The sequence below is a fragment of the Monodelphis domestica genome, chromosome 2, assembly GCF_027887165.1.
Source record: "Monodelphis domestica isolate mMonDom1 chromosome 2, mMonDom1.pri, whole genome shotgun sequence".
In the NCBI taxonomy this organism is placed as follows: Eukaryota; Metazoa; Chordata; class Mammalia; order Didelphimorphia; family Didelphidae; genus Monodelphis; species Monodelphis domestica.
Genome location: NC_077228.1, coordinates 252124758 through 252149555, shown reverse-complemented (window position 1 = coordinate 252149555; position 24798 = coordinate 252124758). Strand labels below are relative to the sequence as shown.

General features: G+C 36.2%; 1 protein-coding gene across 4 annotated transcripts in view; it reads left to right on the top strand.

Annotated features, from left to right (window-relative positions):
• Positions 1-24798, top strand: part of TBCD (tubulin folding cofactor D) — a 537579-nt gene that overhangs the window by 337030 nt on the left and 175751 nt on the right. For all 4 annotated transcript variants that reach the window (XM_056814255.1, XM_056814257.1, XM_056814256.1 and 1 more), the window contains exon 18: positions 15683-15768. In XM_056814255.1, the coding sequence (XP_056670233.1) occupies positions 15683-15768 (86 nt within the window). The remainder of the gene's footprint in view (positions 1-15682; positions 15769-24798) is intronic.

Sequence of the window (24798 nt, the reverse complement as noted above, 5' to 3'; positions counted from 1 at the left end):
TGTTCAACCCCCTTCAGTTCAAATAATTATATCCCAACGTTCATTCTAGATCTTCTGATGCAGTTTCTATAGCATCCTTCTCCGAACAGTTCATTTTCTGGATTTAAATAGTTAGCAAGCTTCTTTTCCTTGAAAATTTTCTCAAATAAAATTTAAATCTCGGATAGTGTGAAAATTATACAGAAAGGATAAGCCCTTAATCAGGACAAGGGAGACACCTCTTATGGCCAACCACAACAGTCATATATATACAACACCAGTACCACATCAGTCTATGCTCTGAGACTGGGTATGTCTCCAGGAAGATGCACCATGAATGGTGTCAACCTGGAAAAACACAGAACCACTAAAGCAGTTACAAAAAAACAAGTATTTATCAGGACAAGGGAGACAGAATTCATATGGCTACTACACAGAGTCATAAACATACACCACCCAGAGCCAAGCTTTGGGACTCCGGGAACAATGTTCTGGGAAAATGCATCAGGAATGGAAATGTTCATCATGGAAATTTCAAAGAAATTGAAGTCCTGCATGCACTTTGGGAAGTTTGGAAAGGAAGGACAACTGAACAGTTGCATAGGTTCTTGGATTGTAACCTGAGGCAAAGGTTTTTGGGAGAGGCCCAAATATATTTAGAGAAACCAAGAAACCAAAAAGAGTATGTAAGACTTGAATATCTCTATTACTCCTGTTCAAGGTGCTTGATGACCTATTATTCAGTCTTGGAGTTCATTGAAAGCAATTCCTATAGGACAAAGTTAAATTTGGGGTTTCATAAAACAAGATTGTCTATGCCAAGTTACTTAAAAAAGATTTAAAAATTGTTTTATTTATTTTTCAATTAATTGTCATTTATTTTTCTTTCCCCCTTGCCTTCCCTTTGAAATAAAAAAAGAAAAACTTAGCTTTGTTTACAGTTGTAGTCAAGCAAAACAAATTTGCAAAGTGGCCATGTCCAAACGCATGTTTTCTAACTACTCTTCTTCTAACTGTTCATTCTTTTTTTTCCAGGAGGTAAATAGCATTTTTCATCATTGGTTCTCTCAAATCATGGTTTAACATTGCATTTTGTTAGAGTTTATAATTCTTTCGAAGTTTTGTGTTTTTATAATGCTATTCTGCTCCTTTCACTTTGTATTATTTCATACCATTCTTCCCAGGTTTCTATGAAACCCTCCTTTTTGACTTTTCTCATGTCAAAACATAGGTTTATGTTTGGGTATGTATGTGTATCCATCTCTGTCTTAATTTAAGAAGTGCCTACTATGTGTTAGGCACTATGTTAAGTGCTTTATAAATTTTATCTCATTTCATCTTTGCAATAACTCTGGAAAGTAGGTATTGTTTATATCTCATTTTACAGTTGACAAAACTGAGGAAAATAGATTAAGCAATTTTCTCAAGTCCATATACCTGGTAAATGTCTGAGGCTGTATTTCAATTTAGGTCTATTGACTCTAGGCCTAATATTGACCGTGCAAACTTGACACCTGTGTGTGTGCTCTCACATGCATGCATGTGTGCATATGTATATATACATGTTTACATGCACACATGTATATATTGTAAAAATGGAGATTTGCACCCCAGAATTCAATTCCCAGAAGTCCTTGGTACTTCCCAGAATTCCCTATAATCTCACCTGAGTCCTCACCTGAGTGTGAGAACACAATTTTTATTTAAAGGGCTCTCTGCCTCCCAAGACTCTTCTTCCACTTCTAAGCACATGTGTCTCTCTACCTGGCATGCAAGATGTAGAGTAATTGACTGTGAATGTGCCCTAGTCATGTGCTTTTCTTATTTCCTTGATTTCTAATAATCTTAATAAACCTCATAACATATAATGCTTTTTAGTAGAGAAACTATTTTAACTGTTACAATATCTATTTAGCTATATACATAAATGTGAATAAAATATAATTTATTATATTCATATGTAATACTTCTTTTAAATCTACCACAATTAATGGGCAATTCCTAGTTTCTATTTCTTAATCATGAAAACGAAGAACTTCAACAAATATTTTTGTATTTTAGGCCCTTCTTTCTTTGTTCTCTTTGAATATAGACCTGATAGTGGTCAGTTCATTAGGATATCAAAGGATATTCACAGAACGTTCACTGTTAGAATAGAGTTCCAAACTGTTTACCCTATTGTACATTTTTTTCTTCAAATAATTATCCATTTTTTTCTCCCAGTTGTCTATATCAATTCACCATTCCACTATTATATTTCCTATATACTCATTTCCTAACATCCCTCACTTAAAAAAACAAGAACAACAACTTTGCCAATATGAGGCTTATGGGGTTGGTGAACCTCACTTTAATTTTGTATTCAGGTCATTTTTTCGTACAAATATTTATACCTTGGATTTCTTTCTTTAAAACTGTTAATATCCTTTGACCATTTGTTAATTCCTCAAATGGTTCTTATTCTGATAATTCAGATCAGTTTGTTATATTTGTTGGAAATGAAACATATCAGAGAGGTCTAGTACAAAAGTTTCCCACCTATGCTGCTTGGCCCCACTTCCCATCACACACCCCCTCCAATGCTCTTAGCTGCACTGGATTTCTTTGTGGGGGAAAAAATCTGTGATATTCTCTTGTCTTTCCTTTTGTCAGGAACTATCCTCTTGTCCATAGATATGAAAGTTAATCCCTCCCTCCTTTCACTCCCCTCCCCATTCCTTCCTTTTTCTTTTCCTTCTTTCCTTCTCCTTTCTTCCTTCTTTCCTCTCTTATTTTCTTTTCACCTCCTTTCAACATTTTCTTTTTTTAACTCAGGAGTAGCTCAGGTTAGTTAATTTCAAACTTCTAGCAGTTTCTGTGTATTTTAATTTATGGGTGTGATCTAATCATTGCCCTCCTGCACTTTCATGTTTAAGATCTTAGTTGGGTCTAGTTGGCCAAACTATATATAGACTTACCTTTTTCTTATCCTTGTTTCTGTCATCTAGTTGAAAAAGGTTCTGCTTGCCTCTGATCTGAACCTAGGGCCTGAGGTAATTGCTCTTTGGGGTCAGAGAAACAGAACTAACACTACTTGTCTTCTCTTGCTTTGAGTGTTGGATTTGAGTCTGTGATCCTGCTTTAGTGTCAGAATGACTCCTGAGGTAATCAAACCTTGGTCTAATCCCAAGGCCCTGTCAAGGGTAAAAATTAGGGGTTATTGATATCAAACTTCAATTCCAACAAAATACTCAAGTCACTTTGGAATTTTTATGGTGGTTTAATTACAATAGAGGGAAGAAATTAAGAAGAAGAGAGAGAAAAAGGGTATAAGATTTCTCTGGCCTAGCCTAAGCCAAGGAAAGTTCAGAGAATTCAGCTACGAGGCCTCCTCAGAAGATTAAAACTAGCTTGGCTTCCAGCCACTAGGTCTACTCTGAGATGAGGGGCCTCCTCAGAGGATAGTGCTTTAGGAGGTAAAGGAAAGGAAGAATCATCCTAACCACTCACCCAGATCACTCAGGGAAGATGCCTCACCTAACTTTTGCTACAGAGCTTCTCTAGTCACCTCACCAGCAAGCCTCAACTCCCAAACTGCCAAGATGCCCAGCACACTGCCATGAGCCACACGAGCCAGAGAGCCACGTCTCCATGAGAGAGGCTAGAGAGAGGAAGTGACATGAAATATATAGACCGTTCTTTACATCACTTCCTACACATCTCATATGTACCAATGGTAGCTTAAGCTTGATTTAGGACAGCCAGGGGGTCTGTCAATTGTTTCTCATTTGTCACTTGGTAGCACATGTCTGTTATAGGCCATCTTTCTCAACACTTAATCCTTAAGTAGGGGTGTATACATTCCTGGTTGCTAGGATTTTAAAGACTAATCAGGGTGTAGAAAATCCAAAATTCACAGGCCTGAGTCTGAGATCCCATTTTGAGGTCAAGGCAAAATTGGTACAACCTTTAATTAGTTAATCATTAAGCATTTATTATGTTACAAATACTGTGTTACAAGTATTGTGCTAATTGCTTGGGATATAAAAATAGTCAAAAGACAATTCTTTCCATCAAGGAGTTTATAATCTAGTGTGGGAAGACAACATGCTAACAAATCTATACAATAAATATAAAGCAAACACTAGACCAGATGAGTAGGAAATAAGTTAGTGAATATAAGGAAACCACTAGAATTAAGAGGGGCTGGGAAAGCTTCCTATAAAAGATGAGATTTTATTTGGGATTTTATTAAAGGAAGCTAGATGAACACGGAAAATGTTCCAGACATGGGAGACAGGCAGAGAAATTGCCTGGAGTTGAAAGATGGAATTTGTTTCAGGAGGCCAGGGTCACTGGATCAAAGATTAAACGACAGAGCGTGATGAAAGAAGCCTGGAAACATAGGAGGGTGCTAGATTATGAAAGACTTTGAAAGCAACACAGCATTTTTATTTGATTCTGGATATGATAACTACTGAAAATTATTAGTGAAGTGATACGGTCAAATTTACACATTAAGAAAATCTCTTCAGTAGCTTAATGGAGGATATTTTGGAGTGGGAAAAGACTTAAGGCAGGCTCCCCACAAGCGATTGCAATAATCCAGATGTGATGAAATCCTGCATTAAATTTTATAGTCTTATGACTAAAAAACTCAGATCATACCCTGGAGAGGAAGAGAGAAAGTTTTATTATTCATGGGCTCACTTGGGGATGCTTCCCCCAAGAAATGAGCCCCAAGCTTTAGTGGAGCATAGCTTTTATACATTCTAAGGTAGATTACATCAGAGATAGATGTGTTATGGGAGGGAGTACGGCCATATGATCCTGAGATGGATTCAGAGAATGTGAAACTTGAGCCATACCAGGAACCTGAAACCTAGCCGAAACCCAATGCTCAACCCCCAGAGCTTCCTTATGTTGGTAGTTTAATGGTTATTTCTTATCAATAACAGAGGAGAGAAGGAGGAATATGAGAGATGTTCAAACATAAAATCAGTTTTTTTGTGGCAGATTCAGTATGGGAGCTGAGAGACAATAAATTGTTTAGGATGATTCCTAGGTTTTGAGGTTGATCAAGGATAATGTCCTCTTTAGTAACAGAGAAGGGAGGAGAAATGAGTAGGATTTAGGAAGAAAGAATGCATTCAGTTTTAGATATGTTTATTTTAAAATGTTTACCGGTCACACATTTTGAGATATTTGAAAGGTGGCTGGAGAAGGGAGATTAGAGGTTAGCATGGAGGCTGGGTCAGGATAGGCAGATTTGAGAAATGTCATTATAGGGATGGTAAGTAAATCCTTTTTAACTGATGAGATTACAAGTGAAATAATATAGAGCAGTGATGGCGAACTCTCTGTGGGTATGTGGCTGCCCCCCGTACCCTCAAGTTGGTTACTAGAAAGGCAGAGGGACTTGGGCAGAGCTGTTCCCTTAACCCTCTTCACCATGCCCAATGAAATTTTTTCACATCCTCCACCCTTCTGATCAGTTGCCCACTGGGAGCTCAAAGGTGGCAGAGCTGGAGGGGAGCAGAATGCTTGGGCCACTCCCCTTCTTCCCTCTCTATGTGTGCCAAGGCCATTCCTTATTTCACCCACCCTTCTTTCTCCCTTCCCTATATGGAGTAAGGGGGTGGGAGATGGGCAGGGTGTGCTGGACACTCAGTGGCAGAGGGTGTAGCATAGCAAGCAGTCTTTGGAGGTGGGGCGGGGATGGCACTGGGTCAGTGGTGGGGGAGTTTGGGGTGGAGCCTGGCACTCGCATACCCACAGAGAGTTTGCCATCACTGATCTATATTATTTCACTTGTGATCTCATCAGTTATCCAGGTTCGCCATCACTGGTATAGAGGGAGAAGAGAAGAGAGTGTAAGGCAGAACCCTGAGGGACTCCTATAGGTAGAAGGTATGATCTGGCTGAAGTTCTAGTAAAGGAGACAGAGGAGTGGTTTAGGTAATGAGGAAGAGATTTAGGAGAGAATGGTATTGGAAACCTAGAGAAGAGAGTATCAAATAGCAGAATGGAGTCAATAATATAGAAGGCTGAAGAGAGGTCAAGGAGAATAAGGGCTGAAAAAAGGCCACTGGATTTGAGAGAAAGTGGTAGGAGCTCAGGACTGAATCTCTTCTCTGTGCTTTTAGATTACAAACACTGCTGCCTTTCTTTGCTTAAGATTTGAATCCTTGATCCCATCTCTGATGTCAACAGAAAAGAGCTGCCACCCTATTCTGAGGAAAGAAACTCAGTCTGTGATCCAAATCTATCTCTGTTTCATAGTACCTGCCATGGTCATTTGCTCGTGGGTCAGATGGAGGTCAAATCATGGTCTGGAAACATGACTCTTTTTTCCCCCCAACTTTGATTACCTAACCACTGGTCTTGTGTTCTTCCTAGTTCTCTGTTGGATTACCTGTTGGGGAAGCTGGGCTATTCAGCTGTTCTTACTCCATGATCTTTGCTGGTGTCCAACATTGACAAAAATGTTAAGCAGCACAACGCCATGTATAAATACCTAGGATTTTCCTTCCTGCTTGACAGTGAACCATTAGCATCTACCTATTGAGTCAAAATGTCCAACTAGTTTTCAGTCCATCTAATCGCATTTCTATTGTAATCTATTGATATTTCTTACCAGTTTTACGTAACAGGCATCTATTAAGAACTTTTTTTACATGCATCTCATTTAGTGATTAATAATATTAAAAGTTTTACATTATTTTTACATAATCTAATCAATTTATCTGATCTAATCATCTAACATCAAATCTAATCAATTTATCAATCTCATAAACTTAGAAACAACTGAGACATCATTTAAATAATATATCATCGTTTGTAAATAACTGTTGGAAAAGTGAAAATTCTTGTCACCTCCCATTCTTCCATGGCCATAGCAATTATGTATAAATATACATCTTTTGAAGCTTTATTGATATTTCATTTAAAAGTACTCCATCCTAACCACTACTATACCACCAGTACAATCAGTAATTTACTATCTGACATTCATATAGTGCTTTAACCTTTTCAGAATACTTGACAAATTCCTCCTTTTGTACTCAGGAACAACATTGTGAATCAGTGCTATTATTATCATCATCACCATTTTACATATGAGGAAATCGAGACACAGAGATTAAGTGTTTGCCTATGGTTACAGTTATTCATCTCTTAGGCTAAAGTTGTAAAAAAGTCTAAAGTTCAAAGCAGAATGATCTAGTGAATAAGGAACTTGACTTAAAGTTGGAAAGAAGCTATATTTTAATGCTATCTCCTATAATTATTTGTTTTCTGAGTAAGTCATTTAAACTCTGTATCTCACTTTCCTCATTTGTAACTTCATTTTTTACTCTTTGTCTTGTTGGAGAACATGATGAAACTGCTATATTTAGCTGTATTTCAAATATTTATTTTATTTTGTTTAATAGTGTTTTAAGTAGCTTGGAAAAAAATAAAATGATCTTAAAGAAACCCATTTCAGTGCCCTACTATGGTTATAAAAAATGAAATGAGCAAAGTGGGGAGGGATTTTTAAATTTTTTTTTTTTAACTGAGAGAGACGTTCTGATGCAGAAAAAGATTTTTGAACATGATGTTCTAGCTAAGAGCAGGGATAGTTCATAGGAGCTGAGAGCGCTGAACAGGAAAACAATTTTTCTGTGGAAAGTGAGAGGGAAAGGAGGACTAATTAAGTATCACCATTACACTGTAAAAAATTGGATTAGAAATTTTTAAAAACTGGAAAAAATTTTTTTCCTTTTAAAAAGTCATCACATAGTCAAACCTTGAACCACAAATTAGAACATGCTTTAGGTGAGGAAACAGGAACATTTTAGGTAAGCAGACTTTTGTTTAAGATTAAAAACAAGTCTGCTTATTGTGCACCTGCTTATTATATATTTTAAAATATATTCCATCTTTATTACATTATTATTAATCACATATAATTATGGAATTTCAAAGTTTAAAGGACTAAAAAGGACATTTAGTTTGGTCTTTAACTGGACCAGAATTTCCTTCAAAACATCACTGACCAGTAGTTACCTAGCCTTTGTTTAAAGACCCACCAGTAAAGAGGTGTACCCACTTACCTTAGAGAGCCATCCTACTAGAGTATAAAGAGGATAGATTTTAGACTTAGTGTGGAAAATAAACTAGAACAAGTTCTGGACTTTCTGCCACTGTGTTGGAACAAGCAACAGTGGGAATATTAGAGAGAGAGAGGAAATTGTCAAGACTGACAGTTGGTGGGGGAAGGGGCAACTGGGAGTGGCAGTTGGTCTTCTGACTAGGACTTCTTCCTTCCTGGCATTGGAAATGGGAGGAGCTTTGGCTTCCAAGTCTGGATAGGGTGCTTCTATTTATTCAGCCCAAAGAGACAGGCCCAACCAGCTCTGAAAGTCAGAACTTTTCCTGTTGCTTGCTGTCTACTGCTATGATTTTGAAATTAAGAAAACTAGCACAGATATAGTATAGACAGGAATAAGAGAAACCCTCCACCAGCCTGTGAAGCCTGATGTCAGCTCCAAAGCTAAGAAAGACTTCAACCTTATTTAGGGACATCCCTCTTCCCTTTTCCCTGATACCTTTCCAATCCAATCTGGTTATTAAAATTTATCTCATTTGAATATCACAGTCAGATAAGTGGACTATCTTTTCTGGGGCATAGAGGGAACTGAACCTCAGTTCAGTTATATAATTATAAATGTTCCTTATCAGACCCCTGCTGGGTGACCAAATTCTGGGGAAAGGCTTGTCCCTAAGGAGGGTCCATGTTTACTTGCTCTGGGGCAACTTCAGCAGCAATCCAGTGAGAAGTCATCCCCGCATGCTATCATAAGTGGCTCATTTTCTTGGGCATTCCATTTTGTTCAAAATATATCCTCTCAGCAAGGGGCATCTCTCCCCTTTGCCTCACTGGCAGCCATATTCCCTCTCATCCTCCAACTCCTCCATTCCCTGCTACAAACCTTCCGAATCCCCTGTTTTTTCAATCCCCCATATTTCCCTGTAAATATTACATCAAGAAATATCAATCTTTGATACTTGAAACAAGTGAAAGAACTTCTTTACCTTAGTTTCTTCATCTATGGGGATAAGAATATCCATAGGACTTACCTAATGGATTGTTAGGAAAGTGAAATATAACAATGTTTATAAAATGCTTTGCAAAATGTAAAGATCTAAAATAAATATCAAGTAGTATTCTTTACAATAATTTTTATTATCTCCCTGGACAATAAATTTTACTTTTATATAGCTCTAAGTGTACAAAGTTATTACTTGTGTTTCATTCTCATTTAAATGAATCTCCTCTATGGAGAATTACCAATGATTTTTAAAAAATCTTTTTATTCTCAGCTCAAATAACAGAAATAAGTATTTCATTATATAAAACAAAACATAAGAGGAAACTCTTTCATTCTGCTTTGCTTTTAAAAAATAAATATATAATAAATTCCAAACATTAGTTTCAAAATTGTCTCATTTGTTTGTGCTTTGTTCTCAACTTCCTTTTATTAAATACATTTTAAAAAAAATCACACTCTATCCCCATCTTTTAGTAACACTACTGCTTATGCTCCAGCTCAGTCTTTATCTCTGACGGTGAAAAAGGAAGAGAGAATCAGACCTTTACATTTACTTTTTTTTAAGTCATTAAACTATGTCACTTTATTATTATTATTTTTTTATTTTGAAAAGGGAACTTTTCAGTGCTTGATCCTATTTCCAGACTTGCCTCTAATGTGTGCATTTATTGTTTACTCTATCTCACTGAAAGTCAAGAAGGAATATTTTTTTAATTGAATATTTTTCTCCTTTTTAATTTAGAATACTTTTCCATGGTTGATGATTCATGATCCCACCTCTCCTGCTCTTTCCTCCCCTCTCCTAAAGCCAACAAACAGTTCCACTGGGTTATATAGGTATCACTGTTCGAAACCTATTTCCATATTATTAATAATTGCAGTAGAGTGATCATTTAATGCCCAAACTCTAATCATATCCCCAGCGAACCACATGATCAATCATATATTTTTGTTCTGAGTTTCTGCTCCCAAAATTTTTTCTCTGGATGTGGATAGTGTTCTTTCTCCTAAGTTCCTCTGGATTGTCCCGGGTTATTGCATTGTTACTGATAGAAAAGTCTATTACATTCGATTGTGTCACAGTGTATCAGTCTCTGTGTACAATGTACTCCTGGTTCTGCTCCTTTTACTCTGTATCAATTCCTGGCGGTTGTTTCAGTTTACATGGAATTCCTCCAGTTCTTTATTCTTTTCAGCACAATAATATTCCGTCACCAACATATACCACAATTTAGTCAGCCATTCCCCAATCTATGGATACTTCCTCATTTTTTAATTTTCTTACTACTACAAAGAACATTGCTATAAATATTTTTGTACAAGTCTATTATCTTATTATCTCTTTGGAGTACAAACCCAGCATTGGTATGGCTGGGTCAAAGTTTAAGCATCCTTTTAAAGCCCATTGCATATAGTTCCAAATTGCCCTTCAGAATGGTTGGACCAATTCACAACTCCACCAGCAGTATATTAGTATCCCAATTTTGCCACATCCCCTCCAACATTTATCACTTTATTTTGCTATTATATTGGCCAATATGCTAGGTATGAGGTGGTGTCTCAGAGTTGTTTTGATTTAAGTTTTTGGCAAGGGAATCAGGAGGCTTACCTCCCACCCCCTTTGGGTCTACCAACTACCCCAAACTGGGATCTATTTCCTCTCCACAGTCCCAGACTGGGACTTGTGGCTTTACTGTGGGCCCACACAGATCTGGCTATTTTATTTTAGCACAGATTGCCCTGGGATGGAATTCTTGACTTCACTATAGGTTTGGAATTTCACAGAATGTGGGTTGGTTGGATCTCTGTTGTCCAGGCAAGATCCCAGGATCTGGATGTTGGCTTGGGATTAGGTTCCAAACCTGGAGCAGCAAATGAGGGGTGGAGTGTGTGGCTTTCTCTTGGCTTGCTCTTCACTTGGTATTGTAGCCTCCTCCTTTCTGTGCTCTCATCTCACCCCAGTGCCCCAGATAATAACTGCCTGCCTTTTAGGTTTTTCTCTTCTTTATAGTTGTTTCACTCTATCTCCTTATTGGTTCTTTCACTCCTGTATTCATTTTGTGGTATTTTTTTAAAATTTATTTTTTATTTAAGAAGTTAAGCTTATTTAATTAATTAATTTAGAATATTTCCCCATGGTTACATGAATCATGTTCTTTCCACGCCCCCTCCCATAGCCAATGAGCAATTCCACTGGGTTTTACATGTGTCATTGATCAAGACCTATTTCCATATTATTAATATTTGCATTAGGATGATGATCATTTAGAGTCTACATGTCCAATCATATCCTCTTCGTACCATGTGATCAAGTAGTTGTTTTTCTTCTTTGTTTCTACTCACACAATTCTTTCTCTGGTTGTGAATAGTGTTCTTTCTCATAAGTCCCTCAGAATTGTCCTTGATCATTGCATTGCTGCTAGTAGAGAAGTCCATTACATTCGATTGTGCCACGGTGTATAATGTTCTCCTGACTCTGCTCCTTTCACTCTGCATCAATTCCTGGAGGTCATTCCATTTTCACATGGAATTCCTCCAGTTCATTATTCCTTTTAACACAATAGTATTTTATCACCAACAGATACCACAGTTTGTTCAGCCATTCCCCAATCGAAGGGCATCCCCTCATTTTCCAATTTTTTGTGTGGCTTTTTTCTTTTAAACCCTTAACTTTTTTCTTGGAGTCAATACTGTGTATTGGATCCAAGGCAGAAGAGTGGTAAGGGCTAGGCTAGGCAATGACTTGCCCAGGGTCACACAGTTGGGAAGTGTCTGAGGCCAAATTTGAACCTAGGACCTCCCATCTCTTGCCTGACTCTCAATCCACTGAGCCACCCATCTGCCCCCTGTGTGGTGTTATTTTAATGTTGGTTGGAGAGGATTCTTATGTTGACTTTGAGCTTCTCTGCTTGATTCCACCTCCTTGATCAGCTATTAGAAACTATTTTCTCCAATTATATGCAAATAAGTCACTTAAGTGATGAAATGGTTGAATATTTACAAAGATAGAAATTGCCCAAAGTAACAGAAAAGTAGATAAGTAAATAACCTAATCTCAGAAAAAGAAATTAAACAACCTTTCAGTAAATTCTCTGTGAACAAATTCACAAGTGAATTCTACCAAACTTTTAAAGAATGCTTAATTTCAATACTAAATAAATTATTTGGAAAAGTAGTCAAAGAAGGTGTCCTAACAAATTCTTTTATGACTCATATATGGTGCTGAAACCTATTTCTGGAAGAGCAAAAAGAGGGAAGAATATCACCAGAATCTTTATTGTGTGATCAGCTAGGATGATTTATATGAGGAATGCAGACATAATTCAATATTAGGAAAACTATCAGCATAATTGACCCTGTCAATAACAAAACCAACAGAAATAATATCATTTTAACAGCTGTAAAAAAAAAAAACTTTTAACAAACTACAACACCCATTCCTATTAAAAATACTAGAGAACATAGAAACAAATGGATCTTTTCTTAAAACATTATATATCTAAAACCACCAGCAACAATGATCCACTACAGGGTTATGCTAGAAGCTTTCCCAGTAGGATCAGAGATGAAGCAAAGGTGCCCATTATCCCCACTGTTATTCAATATTATACTTGAAATGTTAGCCACAGGGATTAGAGACAAGAAATTAAGTAATTAAAATAAGTAATGAGGAAACCAAACTATCATTATTTGCAAATGCTATGCCTGGAGAATCCTAGAGAGTCAACTAAAAATCTATTTAAAGTAATTAATGACTTTAGCAAAGTTGCTGCATTTAAGATGAATCTACCCAAAACATCAGGATTTCTATATATTACCAACAAAATTCAGCAGCAGCAAGAGACAGAGAAATTCCTTTCAAAATAACTGTAAATAATATAAAGTGAGATGTAACCAATTTGAAAAGCATTACTTGATTGTGGGTAGGCTGAGCCAATATAATAAAAATGATAATTCTATCTAAACTAATCTCCCTATTCAGTGCCATACTAATGAAACTACCACAGAATTATTTCACAGAACTATAGAAAAATAATAACAAAATTCATCTTGAAGAACATAAGATTAAGAATATCAAGGAAATTAATGAAAAAAATATTTAAAGAAGGTGGTCTAGTCGTACCACATCTCAAATAGTACTATAAAGTATGTTAATCAAAACAGTGTGATATTGGCTAGGAGATAGAATGGTAGGCAATTGGAATAGATTAGGTACATAATACCCAATAGAAAATGATAATAGTAATGGAATATTTCATAAATTCAAAGATTCCTCTCTGTTGGGGTAAGAACTTGTCATTGTTATACCATATACCAAGATAAGGTCAAAATGGGCACATGACTTATATAGACATAAAGGATTCTGTCATAAGGAAATTAGGAGAGTATGTCAGATCTGTGAATAAGGGAAGAATTTATGACCATACAGATAACAAAGATATAAAATGGATAATTTTGACATTAAATTAAAAAGGTTTTATATAAACAAAACCAATACATCCAATATTTGAAGGAAAATAGGAAATTGGGGGGGGGATTTTACAGCAAATGTCCCTGACAAAGGCCACATTTCTCAGATATATATAGAACTGAGTCGAATTTTTAAGAATACAAGTCATTCCTCACTTGATAAATGGTCAAAGGGAATTAACTGGCAGTTTTCAGAAGAAGAAACAAAGCTACCTATTATCATGAAAAAGTGCTCCAAATCACTATTGATTAGAGAAATGAAAATTAAACAAGTTGGGGTATACCTCATGCCTGTTAGATTGTCCAATATGGTAGAAAAGAAAAATGATAAATGTTAAGAGTATATGGTAAAATTAAGGCACTAATTCACTATCAGTGAAGTTGTGAACTGGTCTAGCCAATCTGGAGAGCAATTTGGAATTATCTCCAAAGGACTATAAAAGTGTATAAATCTTTGACTCCAAAATCTCCCTATTAGGTATACCATACAGATGAAAAAAAAAAGAATAGGATCTGTTTGCATAAATATTTTATAGAATCTCTTTTTTGTGGTAGTTTTGTGATATTTTGGATGCTACTTTTAAATTTTTCTTACAGTTATGAATTTTTAAAAGTAAACAATAGATTGCATTGTGTCAAGGAAGCTCATCCCCTCCCCCTGCCTGAGTAACTTTACCTGTCTATCAAACATTCTTGACATACCACAGTTTCGCCAGGTTTGTGTTAGCTTGGGGTGCACGTTCTGTACATCAATAAGTGTATGGGATGCATACGTTCTGTACATCAATAAAAGCTAAGATTTGGTGCAGAACTGGGGAGACTGACAAGAGAAAGGGAGAGTCAAACAAGAACATCAGGAGGTGAGGGGGAGTAGAAAGAAATAGGCCGGCTAAGTTAGCATGCATCCAGGTTACTTAGGAATGTTTGTCTACCCATCCTAATACACTTTATAAACTATATACCTCTGGGTAGCAAGAAATATTATTTTTTTTAATTATTACAGCATCGTAAATATTGTGATAATTTTTAAGAGATTAATTTTTGAAGTTAAAATGCCAAAATTGTTTAAGCAATTCATTTAATGTCCAAATATTTTTAGTTTATTCATTTAGAAAAATTTTAGAATTTAAATATAGCATTATTTACCTCACAGATTTGGAGTTGAAAGGGACTAACGCCTTAGTTTTACCAATGAGGAAACATGGAGAGCTTCATGATTTTCTAGTCTCTTAAAGGTTATAACAGATTTAGGTGGGATTTTATTCTAGATCCTCTGACTCAAGAGTAATTGCTGTTTTTAATATTGTAAGGGGGAAATAGGATTAATTTTAAAAGGGTTGGACTTGATTATTTACAAGTGTGGTCGCCAGGAACTTAATTAATTCTGAAGAAATTTTATTTACAAAATGTAGAAAGAGTGAAGTGAGAAATCAGAGAGAGGATAAGGTAAGATATCTAGCCTAAACCCTAAGTAATTTATACCCGATCCCTGAGCATGGAGAGTTAGTTCTTAACCAGAGGGGCCTTGGCCCTTGTAGCTGAGACACTGGGGATGTAAGGAATCTCTCTCAAGAGGATAGGTCTCTTCTGAATATCCAGCAGGTAAGAGTCAGCTTTTCACTCTCCACGTGTCAGTCTAAAGGAACAGGGTCTTGGGTCCAGTCAGCAGATCCTTCTGCCCCTCTTCACCAGAATCAACTCAAAAGCATGAAGAATTGAACTCCTTTCAGGAAATTGTCACTACCTTTTAAAGACATTTTCTCTTGTGTCACTTCCTGTTCCTTCCCTTAATTCTATGTCTACCAATCACAGTTGATGCTCTGCTCTAGGACTGCACAGAAGGCAGTCAGTTGATTCTGATTCATCACTTACTATTGCACATGTGGGTCACAGAACTCCCCCACTCACGTGTGAATGGGGTAATTGTACCTTTGCCTTTTAAATCTAAAATGGGCAGATCTTCATACTTAACTTTTAAGTAGGGTGTTCTAAAAATAGTCAGGGGTTGCAATTGAATCTTCACAAACAGGGGAGAGTTAATTCATTTCATTGTTATAATAAGGGGAGAGTTAAATTTAATCTTCACAATACTTAAAAAATTTTGAAAAAAGAATTGGCACTCTACTATGCCTATACTAATTACAATTTTTTTTTTTAAGGGTACATTTCCTCATGGAATTGACATTTTAACTACAGCTGACTATTTTGCTGTTGGTAACCGATCTAATTGCTTCCTAAATATAAGGTAAGTTGGTATAATTTTTCATTGGAAAAATATAAAATCATTGAGTTTGTTACATAATTGGTCAATATAATTTTCTAATTTAGTCTGAGCCACACACTTTTTCTATCTCCTTATGTTAACATGAGTCAGGAAAATCACTTACTCTGAATTTTTCTTGGATTTTTAAATTAGTAGTTGTTCTAATGCCTTCTCTGGATCTGTTTGGAAGCGATTTGGGTGGAGGGGGATTGGAAGGAAGAACTTTGCTATATTTCTTGTTACTCTTCCAGGTAGAGGAGCTGGTAGATAGACTTTTTTGAATATTCATTGGGTATGGTTTGTTGTGTCAGAACAAAATGTTTCACCATGCATAATTTGAAAATGGTAAAAATTGCTTTGGACACTTTTATTTGAATTGAACATTTTTCCAACTGATATGATGTGATTATTTCAATTACTTGTCATTTATTTGATATTCATTCTTTGACACATAAATAACATTTTCCAAATAGAATTCTCCTACCCCATTACACTCCTTCAAGACTGATTTGTCTGCATGATTAAATTTTTTGTTTTTGTTTTTAAACATTATTTTATTTGGTCATTTTCATACATTATTCATTGGAAACAGAGATCATTTTCTCTCCCCTCCGCCTCACGCCACCCTTCCCCTAGCTAAAGTGTGATTCCCCTGGGTATCATATGTGTCCTTGTTCTGAACCCATTTCCTTGTTGTTGGTACTTGCATTAGGGTGCTCATTTAGCATTTCTCCTCAATCATATCCCCTCAACTCCTAGAGTCAAGCAGTTGTCTTTCCTTGGTGTTTTTACTCCCACAGTTTGGCCTCTGCTTAAGGATAGTGTTTTTTCTCCTAGGTCCCTGCAGATTGTTTAGGGACATTGCATTGCCATTAATGGAGAAGTCCATTACATTTGATTGTACCACAGTGTATCAGTCTTTGTGTACAATGTTCTCCTGGCTCTACTCCTTTCACTCTGCATCACTTCCCGGAGGTTGTTCCAGTCTTTGTTGCCATCTTTGTTGCATATAATTGGGCATAGAAGTTTTTAATGATTGCCTTAATTTCCTCTTCATTAGAGGTGAGGTCTCCTTTTTCATCTTGGATACTGTCAATTTGGTTTTTTTCTTTCCTTTTTAAAATTAGACTGACTAGTACTTAGTCTATTTTATTTGTTTTTTCAAAGTATCAGCTTCTAGTCTTATTTATTAAATCAATAGTTCTTTGACTTTCAATTTTACTAATTTCTCCTTTGATTTTTAGGATCTCTAATTTAGTCTTCATCTGAGGATTTTTAATTTGTTCACTTTCTAGTTTTTTAATTTGCATGCATTCATTGACCTCTGCCCTTCTTAATTTGTTTATATATGAACTCAAGGATATAAATTTCCCCCTGAGTACTGCTTTGGCTGTATCCCATAGGTTTTGAAAGGATGTCTCACCATTGTCATTTTCTTCAATGAAGTTATTGTTTCTACGATTTGTTCTTTAACTAGCTGGTTTTGTTGAATCATATTGTTTAATTTCCAGTTAATTTTTTATTTATCTCTCCATGTACCCTTACTAATTATTATTTTCATTGCATTGTGGTCTGAGATTGCATTTTTTATTTCTGCCCTTTTGCACTTGTTTGCAATATTTTTATGCCCTAATACATAGACAATTTTTGTGAATGAACCATGTGCTGCTGAAAAGAAGGTGTATTCCTTTTTGTTCCTATTTACTTTTCTCCATATGTATACTAACTCTAATTTTTCTAAGATTTCATTCGCTTCTCTCACCTCTTTCTTATTTATTTTTTGGTTTGATTTATCTAGTTCGGATAGAGGAAGGTTCAGATTTTCCACTAGTATAGTTTTTCTCTCTATTTCATCCTTGAGCTCCTCTAGTTTCTCCTTTAGAAATTTGGATGCTCTGCCATTTGGTGCATACATATTGAGTACAGATATTTCCTCGTATATACTGCCTTTTATCAGAATTTAATTAACTTCCCTATCTCTTTAAACTAGATTTATTTTTTACCTTGGCTTTGTCAGATATCATGAATGCTATTCCTGCCTTCTTTTTATCAGTTGATTCCCAATAAATTTGGCTCCATCATCTTACTTCCCCCTATACGTATCTACCTTCCTCATGTGTGTTTCTTTCAGACAGCATATGGTAGGGTTTTGGATTCTAATCCACTCTGATATTCACTTGCATTTTATGGGTGAGTTCATTCCATTCACATTCAGAGTTATGATTACTAATTGTGTATTTTCCAGCATTTTGATTTCTACTCCTGTTCCTGCCTTTTCTTCTTTCACTATTTCCTTTTACACCAATGTTTGTTTATAATCAGTCCCCCTAGTTCCCACCTTTATTTTACTTCCCTTTCTCCCTCCCTCCCTTCTTATTCCCCCACCCCCTTTATTTTCCCCTGTGGTCTTTTTAAAATTGCCCCCCCTCTCCTTCCCTTGTATTGCTTCCCTCCCCACCAGTCCGTTTGTTATCCTTCTACTCACCTATAGGGTGCAAATATATTCTCTGCCCCAATGGATTGGATTATTCTTCCCACTTTGGGTCAGTTTCAAAGCACGTAAGAGTTGAGTATTTCCTATCTCCAACCTTTTTTCCCTTCCAGTGTATCGATATTCTCCCCCCTCCCGCCATGAGCTTCTTTGTGACATATAAATTTACCCTCATTTGTTTCTTTTCCCATTTCTTTTAGTATTACCCTCTTTTTATTTTTACCTCTGGTTGTGTATATATATACACACACTTATGTGTATTTATGCATGCATATATCTATATACCTATTTATATCTTGTCCTTCTTCCTATACAGTTTGTCACTGTTCCATCTAAATGTACTTCTTCTAACTGCCCAGGTGATAGCAACAGTTTTTAAGAGTTACCAATAGCCTCTTTTCTTATAGGGATACACATCATTTTAACTTATTCAGTCTCTTAAAAAAATTCGTTGTTATTTTGTTTTGTTTTTCTTTTTCCCCTCTTTTTTATTACCTTTTGATGATTCTCTTGAGTTCTGTGCTTGGACATCAAATTTTCTGTTCAGGTCTGGTCTTTTCCTTATGAATGCTTGGAATTCTTCTATTGTGTAGAATGACCATACTTTCCCCTGTAAGAATATAGTCAGTTTTGATGGGTATTTGATTCTTGGTTGTAGACCTAGTTCCCTTGCTTTCTGGAATATCATATTCCATGCCTTTTGATCCTTCAGTGTGGATGCAGCCAGATCCTGTTTTATCCTCACTGTGTTTCCGTGGTATCTGAATGGCTTCTTCTTGGCAGCTTGTAATATCTTTTCTTTGGTCTGATAGTATTTGAATTTGGCTATAACATTCCTGGGTGTTGTCAGTTGGGGATTAAATACAGGATGTGATCTGTGGATTCTTTCAATCTCCACTTTCCCCTTTTGCTCTAGGATATCGGAACAGTTTTCTTGAATAATTTCCTGTAATATGATGTCCAGGCTTTTTCTTTTGTCATGGTCTTCTGGTAGACCAATGATTCTTTAAGTGTCTCTTCTCGAACGATTTTCTAAATCATCTGTTTTGTTAATGAGATGCTTTATTTTTTCCTCAATTTTTTCATTCTTTTTGTGTTGTTTTATAGTATCCTTCTGCCTTGTGAGGTCACTTAATTCCAGTTGTTGTATTCTGGTTCTTAAACACTTTATTTCATCCCTGGCTTTTTGGTCATCCTTTTCCTTCTGGTCTGATTTTCTTTGAAGGTTGTCTTTCATCCTCTTTACCTTGTCTTTCTTGTCCTTTTCTTCGTCTTTCATCTCCTTTGCCTCATTTTCCAGCTGGTTGATTTTGTCTTTTAAGACACTATTTTCTCATTTTAGTTTAAGTGCCTCTGTTTCCAGATGAGTTATCTTAATTTTTAAGTTCTTCTCCCAATTGTCTTCAGCCTCTCTTAATTGTGTTTTGAGTTCTTCCACAGCCTGTATCCAATTCAGTAGGATTTCTGATTTATCGTTTGCTGATCTCTCCCCCTCTGCTCTGTTTGCTGAGTAGAAGCTGTCTATTGTAGTTTCTTTCTTCTATTTCTGTTGTTTGCTCATATTCACCCCTTCTTTACTCCCTGTATTTGTTTGTGCTTTTGCCCCTCTCATTTTTTTGGTTTTGGGGGCTTCTGTCAGGGGCTTCCCCTCTTGGAGCTTTAACATGAGATCTCTCTGTGTAGTCTCTGGTGGGGGGGGGTTTGGTGTTTGTGATTCCCTCTCCTCTGGAGACTTTTGATTGGAGTAAAATCCAGCAACCAGTGAGGATGGGTGTGGAGCCTGGGTTTCCCTGAGTTGTGGAGAATTTTGATGGGATTAAGTTCAGTTTAATTGGGTTTGGTGTGCTCTGAGTCCAAAACTTCCTGGAATGCTGGAGCAAATATAGAGAATCTCCACAGCTCTGGCCAGGCTCCCACGTCTATGCTCCCTCTCTAGCTCCTTCCCCGCCATCTGTGTTGGATGCTCTGAACTAGGCCAGCCCTGCTCGCAAGGTATGTCCTTCAGACTACCACCTTTGTCTGCCCAGAAGTTCCCACTGCTGCTGGAATCTCAGCACTCTGGGTGGGAGGGGGGATGGGTCCTTGGACTTTCCTTCTGTCTTCCCCTTAAACCCAAGTTTTCTCGGATTCTGACTTTTTGGGGGGCATCCCTTTTGGATTAAATCCACCAGGAGGGTTCCTTGGCTCTGTGTTGTTAAGTTTGTTTTTTCAGTCCCCTGGGAGCATTCAGTTTGTGATCGGTTAGGAAGGGTATTCAGAGGTCTGAACTTCTGCTCCTTCTAGGACACCATCTTCCAAATCAAGTTGTATGATTTAATTTTATAAATAACTGGTTTAGAATTTTGGGTTAGATGATTTATGTTGCACTTTCCTGGCTTGCTCACTACTATCCATTGCAGTATGAGCAGTTGATAACTCACTTATTTTGTCTATATTGTGTTGTGTAATTTTTAATCACAGGAATGCAATTAAGAGAAACTGAGTCTCTAAGCCATAAAGAAATTAGGTTTATTCAGAGAGGGCCAGGTCTCCCAATAAAGCTGGACTTCTGGTCAAGACCAAAAGACCCCTAGCACTGTGAGAGACTTTCCTATATACCCCAGAGAATTAGATAACTTTTATACCAGTATAAAAATAATTCAGGATAGTGATGAAAATAGAAAGATGTGGATCGGTTGAAGTAATCAGGAAGTATTCTAATTGGAAGGAGAAATTACTTGGTGGGGTCGAGATCCCAAAGACAAAGTCACAAGATCAAGGTTATGACTGCTCAAGGTGGATGATATAGCAAATATGAAGGTTAAAGCTAACACTGAGGCTGACATTAAGGCCTATGTTAAAGCAGTTATTTACTTAATTCAAACCCTTAATTCTTGTACTATAATGATCAAAAATGGCCTCACGTATGCTAACATTATATAGCTTATGATTATCTCAAGACTACTGCTAACATTAAAATCTAATCCTCATATAAGGGGTAGAGGCTTTTTCTCCCACGATTGCTTTTTTCTTGTTGTAGACCATTCAAGAGTCACTGACAGTCCCTTGTGAGACCCATAAACTAAAAAGTTACTAAACTCCAATATTATTACCTTCTCTGAAATGTAATTATTTTCCATATTTTATTGGAAATTATAGTATCAAAATCACCCAGTTTTTGTGGACAATTTAGGATATGGATAATATGAGTGACATTTCAGTCCAATGATTGAGCCTATTCCAATGTTGGAGAAATTATCCAAAGGTTGTTTTAAAGAGATGACATATCAACATAGTATAGTTGTGACATCTCAACTTCTCCATGTCTTAACCTTGCTGACCTACACATCTTTTGTTTGGTTATTCCATTCTTGTTCTCTGTATCTTTTTCTTTTTCTTTCCCAAGTTGCTCCATAATCCCATAAGTTTTTCTTACTTTCTTTGTCAAGTGTTCTCTTTAAAATCTTACAGCTTACTTAAAGCTTTCCTGGACAAATCAGAAGCCAGTTGATAACTTTCCACACCTCTTAGCTTCAAAATTCTTGTGATTATAGACTATGTTTAACACTTTAGTAATACACCACTTCTTAGCTGTGTAAAAGATAAATATTGATCCTATTTTTAGGAAGGAAGGAAATTAGAATATATTATATTTACTAATTTATTATGTCCTTCATTAATTCATTGCTGGTGGAGCTGTGAATTGATTCAGCCATAGCACTACTGGGTTTGTACCCCAAAGAGATAATAAGGAAAAAGATATGTACAAAAATATTCCTAGCTGCGCTCTTTGTGGTGGCCAAAAATTCAAAAATATGGGGATGTCCTTCAATTGGGGAATGGCTGAACAAATTGAGGTATCTGTTGGTGATGGAATACTATTGTGCTAAAAGGAATAATAAAGTGGAGGAATTCCATGGAGACTGGAACAACCTCCAAGAAGTGATGCAGAGTGAGAGGAGCAGAGCCAGGAAAACACTGTACACAGAGACTGATACACTGTGGAATAATCGAATGTAATGGACCTCTCCATTAGTGCCAATGCAATGACCTTGAACAAATTGGAGGAATCTACAAGATAAACCACTATCCACATCCAGAGGAAACACAGTAGGAGTAAAAACACTGAAGAAAAACAACTGCTTGAATACATGGGTCGAAGGGATATGGTTGTAGTTTTAGACTCTAAATGAACATCCTAGTGTAAACAACAATATGGAAATATGCTCTGATCAAGGACACAAGTATTAACCAATGAAATTGTGTATTGGCTGCGGGAAGAGTGGGTGGAGGGGAGGGAAGGAAATAATGTGATTATTGTAACCAAGGAATAATGTTCTAAATTGACTAAATAAAATTATTCAAATTATAAAAAATGTTTTTTATTATGTTCTGGTGCTACTTGCTTAGATATTTACAAATATTATTTCATTTTATTCTTAAACAGCCCTGAGATGTAGGTTCTATTATTACCTTTATACTTTTTTATATACTATATTACTTTTATAGTCCATTTTATATTTGAGAAAATTTAAAGCAGGTGAAGCATTAGTGATTTGCCCAGTACCACACAGCTAATTTTGGACTCAAGTTGTCTTGATTCCAAACTCAGTGTTTTCTCTACTGTACTTAATGTCTTTTATTCCTCTGGTTGTTTGATTCATGTAATATAGTATATTGTATTGGTCTAAGCATTTGATCAGATAGCATGTCTAATCAGTAAAATGTTTTCTCAGTCTATGCATTTTAATTGATAAATTATATATACTATTATTTTGTGCATTTTAAATCATACAAAATGCAATTTAAAAGACTGAAAGGTTTATAATTCATTGAAGTACTTTAATTTTGTTTTATTTATTAAAATTAACATTTTTTTCTAATTTAAAAAAGAACATTCTTTTATTTTTTAAGCCCATACCTCCTGCCTTAGAGTCAATACTATGTATTAATTTCAAGGCAGAAGAGTGGTAAGGGCTAGGCAATCAATGGGGTTCAAGTGACTTGCCCAGGGTCAATGGCTAGGAAGTGTCTGAGGCCAGGTTTGAACCTATAACCTTCTATCTCTAGGCTTGGCTCTCAATCCACTGAGTGATCTAGTTGCTCCATAAAAAAAGAATATTCTTCCCTCCCCCCATTTGAATGAGTTTATTTAGTCAATTTAGAACATTATTTCTTGGTTACAATTTTCCTCCCTCCCCTCCACCCACTCTTCCCACAGCCAACGCACAATTTCATTGGGTATTACTTGTTTCATTGATCAGAACCTATTTCCATGTTGTTGTTTACACTAGGATGTTCATTTAGAGTCTACATCCCTTTCACCCATGTATTCAAGCAGTTTTTTTTCTTAGGTGTTTCTACTCCCACAGTGTTTCCTCTGAATGTGGATAGTGGATTTTCCCTTAGGTTCCTCCAAGTTGATCAGGGTCATTGCATTGCCACTAATGGAGAAGTCCATTATGTTCATTTGTCTCTGTGTACAATGTTTTCCTGGTTCTGCTCCTCTCACTCTGCATCAATTCCTGGTGTTTGTTCCAGTTCCCATAGAATTTCTCCACTTTATTATTCCTTTTAGCACAATAGTATTCCATCACCAACATATACCACAATTTGTTCAGCCATTCCCCAATTGAAGGGCATCCCCTCATTTTCCATTTTTTTTGCCACCACAAAGAGTATAGCTATGAATATTCTTGTACATGTCTTTTTCCTTGTTATCTCTTTGCAGTAAAAAAAAGAATATTTTTAATGAGAGCAATAGTGAAAGAAATATGCTTCTTTGTTTTTCAAATTTATTTAAATATTTAGAAAAACATAATTTGAAATTCAGGTTGTAAGTTCAGGTTATTTTGATACATGGTTTTATTATAATTTTTTTAATTGAAAATTTTTATTTAATCAATTTAGGATGTTTCTCCATGGTTACATGATTCATGTTCTTTCTGTCCCCCTCCCAAACCCTGTAGCTGATATGCAGTTCCATTGCCTTTTACTTGTGTCATTGATCAAGATATATTTCTATATTTTTGAAAATTGCACGAGGGTGATTGTTTAGAGTCTACATCCCCAGTCATATCCTCATCAACCCATGTGGTCAAACAGCTGTTTTTCTTCTGTGTTTCTACTTCCACAGTTCTTTCTCTGGATGTGAATAGCATTATTTCTCATAAGTTCCTCAGAATTGTCCTGGATCATTGCATTATTTCTAGTAGTGAAGTTCATTACATTTGATTGTACCACACTGTTGATACATGATTTCAATTGTTCTAATACCTGAAGATAAATATCTCATAACATGGAAGAAATACATTAGCCTCATTCATCAAGTTGTAATATTCATTATTCAATCTATGCACTGACTGAAGATTTTTGGTTGAAATTTAGCTAATAAATGTGCATCTTTTTGATAATACTTAACTATCATAAACTAATCAGATACTGTTTTTCTAAAAAGCAAATGTATTATTTCTGTTTTTTTAGCATTCATTTAAAAAATGTTGAGTTCAGTATTCCTTCCTTCTCTCCCATTATGAGGGCAT